The 9749-nt window shown below is 38.2% G+C and overlaps 1 protein-coding gene across 5 annotated transcripts in view; it reads right to left on the bottom strand.

Moving 5' to 3' along the window:
- Positions 1-2135: 2135 nt before the first annotated feature.
- Positions 2136-9749, bottom strand: part of PARP8 (poly(ADP-ribose) polymerase family member 8) — a 171565-nt gene continuing 163951 nt past the window's right edge. For 4 of the 5 annotated variants that reach the window (XM_036111782.2, XM_036111779.2, XM_036111780.2 and 1 more), the window contains one exon: positions 2136-2512. In XM_036111782.2, coding sequence (XP_035967675.1) covers positions 2410-2512 — 103 coding nt within the window. In that variant the 3' untranslated portion in view covers positions 2136-2409. Of the gene's footprint in view, positions 2513-3262; positions 3478-9749 lie in introns of all 5 variants that reach the window. The other variant, XR_013445540.1, reaches the window with a different exon arrangement.

Raw genomic sequence — 9749 nt, 5'->3', positions numbered from 1 at the left:
GCATGATATTCATTTACTAATGATAGATACTGAAATTAGATTCTTTAAAAATAAAGATAAGTATCAGGATGCTATAGTTACCACAATATCAAAAGTTCAATTAAAGGACTGGCTCTAATACTTAGAATATTTGCTTACAAGGTTCTGAACTTAATTTTTCAAAACAAATTTACAGTCTGTCATTCTACATTGCAGTAACATTCAATGAATTACCATTAGGAGACCTCTGATTTTATTATCATAAAAGATGTCTATTGTCTGTAATATTTAGTAGGCATTAAAACTATCAACCACTTCCCTTGCTCTAAGAGGTTAATCTACTTTTATTCTTGAACTGGCAGCAGAAGTTTGCATTATGCCAGTTTTTCCTCCCTGAAATACTCTCCCCTGAGTCCTCCAAGTTACCCTTCCAGTTCAGATTCTCACACTACACTCCTTAGAGATCACTCAACTGTGAAGTCAAACCTTAATGGATTAGGTCCGTGGTTTGGAGGCCCTAGAGGCCACACAGGTCGGGCTCCAAGACCTCAGTTTCTAAATCCTGCTAGTACATCTTCACAATGATGCTATATATCGAACGAGCCACAAAATTAATTTGAAAAATAATTTTGTTGCTTAAAACTGTTTTTAAAACCCAGTCAAAGGTTTTTGGAAGACTTGGGGAATCTTGACAGAAAAAAAGCAAGTCGTCCTCTTGTCCCATGTGAAGTCTTCAGGTATCTGGTCACAGAACACTAAGTAAGATACTACAGCTTGGCCCTTCCATGCAATACGATCCCTCAGTCTGGCTTTTGAGTTCAGAGGCACAAATCAGAACAGATCAATGTTTTAAGTGGATCCTATCACAATGATTAATATCCCATCCACTTTAAGACTATTTTTGCAGAAATAAGTGGCATATCAATTATTTACAATATAAGAAAACAAACAATTAGCAAATACTTCTTAGATAGCAACCCTTAACAATGAGTATGACCTTTGTGCTCCCCTTTTATGCCAACGGAAATAAACACAGAAGTTATAACATTATATTTGCAAATGACTAAACATTTTTATTTATTTTTTCTTTCTAAATAAATTAGAATCAGATAAGAGCCTAATGATTCAGGGTTTGAATAGAGTGGTAGACTTGCTAATTAAACTGCTCTCATGAATGGCCTTATTCCAAAGACATCATGTAGGAAGATAAACACTGTCTAAAACTTACGATGAATAAGAGTAACTTTAGGACCCAAAGAAACAGAAATGATTTTGATGAGCACATGACTCTTGAAAGGAAAATGCTAAGAGCTGGTGTTATTATTCTCTATAAACTTATTTGTGTTCTTTTAATATAAAAGAAACTTCAACGTTTGTCTTCTTTCTCAATACGAAAAAAAATAAGCAGAGGTATTAGATGAAAAAATATAAAAAATGCTGGTGTGGTATAAATAAATTTTAAAAATGTTCCATTGTAGGAAATAAAAAATATATACCGTTTGTTTAAATTCTGAGGCCCTTCTTTTAAACATATAATCATTTGAATATAGAATTAGTCCACCTGGGGCATCTGTGTTCCCCAAATTATAACTGTTAGATAACATTATAAAAGAGTTGAATTTTAACTGAAGGGGAATTATGTAAACAAATAGAAAAATTGTTTCTAAATATCTTCAGTGAATGAATGGTGGTAAATTTGACTCATGTCTTGATTTATGTCCAGATTTACTGCTTACTGAATATTATTTTCTTTTCACCAAATGAGCATAGAATCATGGAGCCGTGCCATCTCTGTTGTCAAAGCACATATATGTGCATATACACACATAATTGCACGATCACACATTTTGATGCATCAATCTATAGATATATACATTACATACTCTTGGGCAAAGCACTACATCTAAGACCTAATTGTTTTTGTATAAGAAAAAAATAACAGGAGAATAGGAAATATCCCTCCCCAAAACATTTGAATGTTCATACCACTAATTAAGTAGCACACCAGAATGTGCAAACATACTTATTGCAAAGTACTGTATAGATTTAGACGTCATTATAAAATGTTCTCAGTTCTATTTTGGTAACCTAAAATGTCGGTATATAATACCAAATTTCCAATTAAAGAGTTTAATATAAAAATATCAGCACAAAACTGTTTTTTCAATCTGTTTATTGTGTGAGCAACCCAAACTTCAGTTTAAGTGCTGTTGTAATTTTATTACTAGATTCCATAACCCTACAATTGATAAATTTTATACCATTTTAGGTATTTAATAAGATACTTAGAAATACTAAGAAAAAAATCAGTATTCAAAGGGTTACTTTTGTTTATAATAACAATAAATTATTTTATCATCTTCTTCAGTTCAAAATCCAGCTTTGAACCCGAGGAAGGCTTTCAAATCATGTTAATTAAATGATGGTCCTTTAACCAGTAGCAGTTTGATTACCAATTACTCGAAGGATCTCTTTGTGAATGCCTCCTTCTTGTGTGTTAATATTCGCATCTCCAACCTGACCATCTTCATAGCTAAAACACAAAAAAGAAACGTAAGACATTTTTAAAAAGACGAAACACTAAAAAAAAAAAGCACTTAAACCCCCTGAGAAATGCCATTTGATACCTAAAATATAGCCAAAGGGATTCAGTAGTGAAGACGTTATTTCTCAGTTGTATTTAATAATGTGTTCGCAAATGCAGAAAAGCCTGCATGACTAAACACATGATTATCCTACATCATGCCCTGATTTGCCCCTCCCTCCCTCCCTCTTTCCTTCCTTCCCTCCTTCTTTCCCTTTTAATCTTAACTTTTTCATCCCCACATAAAGCATTGTCCTTGTCTTTGCCTGGCGGGCATTTCCCACGGCAGCTGTTCTACGAAGCCCACCGTGAAAGAACATACCAGCTTCAGCTTTCGGTTCCTTAGGTTCGAATCTTGTGAGCCCCACTCCCACTTCACTCATTTGTTTATTTTCTGATCTGCGACACCCTGAGAAATGACTTCACTTTCTGCCACTGCTCCTTCACCGTGCCTGCCCTCTCATTATTATTCCGTTGTGATCAGTGCCGCCTTTTTTTCCTTATCACTGGCGGCTCTGTGTAGTCTGACTCTAGAAGATATTCTTATTTGTGCTGATACTTCACACAAGAATGCAAGTGTGCTAAGTTTCGCTAAGCTATAGAAGTGGAAATATAACATTAAAGGACAGCGATTACTAAGTCCTTTAGAAAGAAAGAATTGCGTATTAGATGATTATTCATGTCCTCAAATAAACTTACTTGGGCAAAAAGAATTTTCCAAGAATGAATTTTTAAACTTCCGTGATAAGATTCAGAAGTAGAATAGGTGATGAATTAATTTTACTTCGTAAAAATGACTTCAAGACAGAAGCTTTCGAGAAGTGGTAATTACTTCAAAATAGATAACCATGGGTGTAAGCAGTCTCAAAGATTTATGCGCACCACTGCCTTTTCCTCACCACATTAAAATTCTCCTGAAATAGCACAATACAGGAAAATGGAATAGATGACATACAGCAATGAGAACTCAGGTCCTTACATAATCCACTGCTCAAACACCTAGTGATAACTCCATTTGTATCAAGTTTAAACTCTTTAAGAACTGACCCACGGTTGCCAATCAACTAGGTTAATTCTATCTGTGTAAGTACATACACATGCACGCATGCACGTGTTTATCTATGACACTCAATGGTGAAGCACTACTGTGAAGAAAAGAAAGGGATATGTGGTACACGGCCTACTTATAATGATGTTCCCAGGAGACCAAACTGTAAGTGCTCTGTTAATTAAATGGAGAATGTTAAAGTGAAATGCTTTAAGCAATGTCCAACGCTAGTTTGGAGCTTTGTGGCAAACCGTATAAAAGATACATTTTATGGGGCAAGTAAAATATGTTATATCGTTTTTGTGTACATCCTGGCTACCCCCGGGGCCAAAGGGTAAACTAAGGCATCCATAACGCTGAGCCAAGGCTGGGGAGGCAACCTGGCTTGCAGGCTCATCCCGAGGGAGATGATGGTATTTACCAAGCCAATCCAGCTAGTTCCTCAAGGATCTGGATTTCGGAAAGCAAAAAGACACTGCCAAAAAGAGGATGGAGAGACAAAGAAAACCAGAGTGCCAGTTACACATACCGGTCCACACGGATCTCTCCTCACTTTCCTAATACGCATTTGTGTTTGCTCTGGCCCCGTGGCATCTGCGTCCTCTGTACGCTGGACGCAAAGCTGAGTAAGACAGTCTTGGCTTAACTGGTACCTGCGTGCTACCAGCTCTATTCCTTTCAATTCAAAGCTGACCTTTGAGATTTGTCTACAATACATTCTAACTGCTCATGTTTTCCTCAACCCACTGCAATCATTCTTCCGACCCTACCACTCTACTGAAAGTGTGGACAACGGTTACCCGTGGCCTCTTATGTGAAGAATTCAGATTCTACCTGCTACGTCTGCCGTATGTGATAGTTGACTGCTCTTTTCCCTGAAGCGATATTATCTCTTCACTCCCTAGTTGGTCCTTTGATTATTAATTCTGTTTCCTTCATTGCGTCCTCTTCCCTGGCCTCCCATTTCAATGCTGGCTTTATCCACAATTCACTCTCAGTGTTTTCTCTTTTCATGATATGCAAACTCTCAATTATTTCAGTCTCTCCCGCTGCTTTAATCATCACCCACATGCTGATTCCTAAACTATATCTCTAATCCTTACATCCTTCCCTAACTATAATTTCCCCACAGAAATCACAAATCTAGTGTATTCAAAATTGCTTAATTTTTTAACCCCAAGTCTGCTTTTTTACCTCTATCAAAATCTCAGTTTGGAGTACCATCATCTACCCAGTCTCTCAACAAGAGAACTTCGGTCATTCTTGGCTCTTCCATGTGCCTAAATCCAATAAATCACCAAGTTATCTTGCTTCTGTTTTCCTAATTATTGCCAGGTGCATCTTCTCTCCATTTGATGCCATTACCTCCGTTTATGGCTTCATTATCATTCGTCTAAATAAGTGATTTTCAAGTTGCTGGTTACGTACAATTAGCGGGTTCTGAAATTAACTTAGATTGTCTGGGCTAGCATTTTTCAGTGAAACTAGAATAGGATAGGACACAGAATACTGAATGCACCACACAAAGTAAGCATTGTTTTTTCCCAAGTCACAATGTCAAATACGTTTTCTTTTGGAGTGAGAAACACTGACCTAGACGACTGTAAGAACACTGTAACTGATCTCTCGGTCTCCATACTTAGCCCCACCGTCCCTCCTAGAAGGCTGTTTTCTGCTCTCGCTAGAGTGATACAAATGGCCTGCACGTCACTTGCAGGACAAAAATCCAATGTCACTGGCATAGTGCACCAGGGACCTTCGTAACCCAAACCTGAACTTCCCCTCCAGTCATGTCCCACTACCCCAACACTCTATTTCCATCAAATGGAAGGGTTTGCTATCCCCAAATACTACGTGCTCATTGACACCTGAAAAGCATTAGTAGTTAATGGAGAGAAGATGAGACTCACATCCTTTAAACAAACAATAATTTAGGATAGAAAGAGCCCAGGGCAAAAGCAAACGGAGAGTAGAGAGCAAGAGTGAGAGACTGAGATGGAGATCGAAAGTATTGGGGCGCCTGGGTGGCTCAGTCGGTTATTCGGCTGCCTTCAGCTCAGGTCATGATCCCAGGATCCTGGGATCGAGCCCCATGTCGGGCTGCCTGCTGGGCGGGGAGTCTGTTTCTCTCTCCCTCTGCCTGTTGCTCTGCCTACTTGTGCTCTCTCTCTCTCTCTCTCTCGCTCTGTCAAATAAATAAATAAATAAATAAAATCTTTAAAAAAAAAGTATTAAGAAAAATGCATATTCGTCCATTGTCTATGAAGCCCACGAGGAAGCATAACAGTTGTGGGTTGGAAGGATAAAACTGGCCACAGGCATTCAGATGTCTTAAACTATGAAGCATATATAATAATAAAGGAAAGACAAACTACCATTTGCCTGAGTCAACTGGCAGCGTTTAGATATATGCATTACTAGTGGCATAGGGCATTTACTACAATATGGCATACAGAATACTTTGCAGCTATTTATTAGTATTACAGACAAACAATTGCTAATTTAACAGTGAAGTTCATTTATGTCCAGAAAGCAACAAGATTAAAAAAAAGGAAATGGAGTGGGGCGCCTGGGTGGCTTGGATGGTTAGGCATCTGCCTTCGGCTCAGGTCATGATCTCAGGGTCCTGGGATCGAGTCCCACATCGGGCTCCTTGCTTATTAGCAAGGAGCCTGCTTCTCCCTTTGCTTGCCGCTCCCCCTGCTTGTGCTCTCTCTCTCTCTGGCAAATAAATAAAATCTTTTAAAAATTAAAAAAAAAAAAAGAAATGGAGCAAGAATGGTATCAATAGGGAAAATGATACACTTGACTGGGGTTTTCTGAAGAAGGAAAAATGAAACCATCTAAAAGGAGACAAAAATTACTTAAGTTCCCAGGAGCATTAAAAGATTACTAAAATTTTAGGGCGCCTGGGTGGCTCAGTTGGTTAAGCGACTGCCTTCGGCTCAGGTCATGATCCTGGAGTCCTGGGATCGAGTCCCACATCGGGCTCCCTGCTCAGCAGGGAGTCTGCTTCTCCCTCTGACCCTCCTCCCTCTCGTGTTCTCTGTCTCTCATTCTCTCTCTCACAAATAAATAAAATCTTAAAAAAAAACAAAACAAAAAAAAACAAAAAAAACCAAAAAACTATAATTAAAAAAAAAAAGATTACTAAAATTTTAATTAAAAAATAAGCCAATTTGCTTAAAAACTTTGAGAAGGAAAGAGAACAACAGAGGGAATTTAGCTGTCCGGAACTCTCTGGATATGTTAGGAAATTTCCTGGATAAAAACTTTTGAATGTATTGACAAGTTCTATTTCCAAACTGATGTAGCAGCTTAAAGAATGGCACACGTCAATTTGTTTTCGGACTCCCTGAATCTGGAACCCAGAAATGATAGCATTGTTTTTCATTAGCAATAGAGAGGAGAAATTCACTGTGAACGAATGATATCCAGGACTTCTCCAAAGTTCCTTAAGGTATCTGATGCTATAAGAGCGTTGTCTACATCATCACCCATGTACAATTTCTTCATCACGTTGGAACGTTCGGCCTTTGTCACTGTTCTCATGCACTATGTGTTAAGCGTTTCTGCGAACAGAATTTGCATTTTACTAGGGAAGATAATAGAGTTATGCAAATAACTGTAAGACGGGCAGCAAGGACAAGCAATTTTAGGACGAGCAAGGACGAGTAAAATTTAGAGTAAAGACAGACATCATGTCTGACTGGGATATCAGGAAAGATCCCATGGAGAAAGACTATGTAGTTGAGCCTTGGGAGATCAGCTAAGGCTGAGCGGGCAGGAAGGCCCATCATGTGGAATGACTGAGCAAAGGCACAGTAGTGGGAAAAATAATTCCAAGTTGTGTTCAAGAAACACCTAGGATAATAATTTTATTTAATCAATGGTCTGTATGGGTCATTGAAGGAAGATAAAATGGGCTCTGTGTTGTGGAATGTCATGTCTTTATTTGTTAAATACTACCAGAGTGTATGAACAAGATATAATCAAGACTCTGCTTTAGGAATATTAGTGTGATATAAGTAGTATGATCTTAAAAAATTTATATGCATAGAAATGTAGGCTATACATCAAAGATTAACTGTAGTTAATTCCAAGTGGGGATATTATGGGTGACGTTCTTTTTTGCTTACCTTTGATTTCAGTTTCTATACAATGAATAGTTATCACTAGTGTAATAATGTTAATGGTTAATAAATTTGGTATTGTACAAGATAGATTAGGAGCAATGATGAAATTAGAAGCCTGGAGAAAAACTAGTGATCTTTTGATGGACTCTGGGGCAGAGAATGAAATATCCATGGAATCAATGGTATTGAAAGGAGAAAACTGTGTAAAGATACACATGGGGGCTGATGACTATAGTGTACAAGGAAAAAGACATTAAAAACTATAGCTCAGGGTTGCAAGTGTCTTTGGGTAAAATTACTGCGTAGATTGGAGAAGCCAAGAATTTGACTCGGGAATTTAGCAATAATGGGTTTCACTTTGTACATATTGATTTCAAGGCAGGAGCAGACATTTTGAGAGAAAATACCTAGCAAACAGTTAAGTGTGGGCATTTCATTCATTCCTACTTCTCTGCCAAGCACTGTGCTAGGCACACAAAGACAAATGAGCCATACAGTCCCCGACCTCAAAAATGTATGCAGAATAATGGAGAAGACCCTATATAAGAAAGAATAACCCAATGATAAAAACAAGCCCGTGGCACCACACAATAACACCAAGGATTAGCACAACGGAGTCAAGGAAAGCTTCTGGGAGGAGGGAAGGCATAGCTAAAATTTAAGAGGAGTAGGAATCAGATAAATTAGTGTGAGGGAAGAGAGGAAGAAAGAGTCTAGATTTACTGGAGAAAGGAAAGAGGAAAAGCATGGAAGTGTGGGGATCATAGCCTACAGTTGAGGTCATGAAGCATAATATCTGGAGGTGAGAAATTGTGGGTGATGAAAACTGGGGGTCGTGAGGCTAGGGGCTAGATCTCCTTGACCTTCCAATGCAGTGGTGCTGAAGGAAGAACAAAAGGCTGGGGAGTGAGTTGGCTCCCTTTGTAAAGGAGATTGGACTTTATCTTATAAGAAGCAAGCAGCTCCTAAAGAGTTTTAAACAGGAGAGTGATGTGGCAGTTTAAATCTTGGAAATGGATCTGGGTTGCAGACAGAGAAACTGGATTTATTATAGGCTAGTGAAAAAGCAAAGTTCCCGATCGTATCAGCTTGATGTCACACAACTTCACTGAGCCATGACTGAATCGCTTGTCTTCCAACTTCATAAATAACTTGTCTGTCTCCTCACTATGTTCCCATTCAAAGACTGGTTTGTTTTTTGTTTGTTTGTTTTTGCAAAATCACGATGAAAGTTATCTTTCTTTTCACTGAATGGCCATTATACAGTTCTTATTTTACACATTTTTCTTGTATCCATCTCTTTAGATAGATTTCAAACTTTTACCAAAAATAAAAACCATACATAATCCAAAATATTATCCTTTTAGCTTCATCTTTGTTCATTCATTAAAAATGTACTGATAGGCAGCCATGCATCCGGTACCAGGGGAGGTGCTGCAGGGCATCAGGATAGTAAATGAAAAGCAAAAGTAGGAGTCAGCCCTTTCAGACTTGACAGCCTCATGGAAAAGTCCGATACAAGAAAAAACTAAATTTTAAATCGAAGTTCTGCAGTGTCAGCTGCAGGAACACCAGGAAGAGAGATTACTTTTGATTAGGAGCTTCCTGGAAGAAGTGGTATTTGAGCTGAACCTTAAAAGATAGATTTTGGATAAGAATTCCTGAAATTTATTTAGCACTGAGATCTGCCAGACTCAAGAACCTGAAAATATCCCCTATCTCTTTTCTGCAGACTTGTCTGATTTGGTCCTTCCTGTTCTTAAGTTTCTGAACTTATTGAATGTCGGTCTTGAAAAATAGGAGGGGCTGTATACCTTAAATTTAGCTAATAGACAAAATATGGAAACAACTGATTTTGCAGACCTGCCTGCTCTAAATCAATGAGACACTGAAGCATTGAACAGGTAGGCTGTAACATCAAATAAGCAAGATACGCAAGCCTAGCAGTTCTTAACCTTCCCTTGGTCCCAGAGAGTTGAAAGAGAAGTCATATACTCTTACC

This window comes from Halichoerus grypus, chromosome 2 (assembly GCF_964656455.1).
Source record: "Halichoerus grypus chromosome 2, mHalGry1.hap1.1, whole genome shotgun sequence".
NCBI classification, from domain to species: Eukaryota; Metazoa; Chordata; class Mammalia; order Carnivora; family Phocidae; genus Halichoerus; species Halichoerus grypus.
This window is presented reverse-complemented; position numbering and strand designations above follow the sequence as displayed.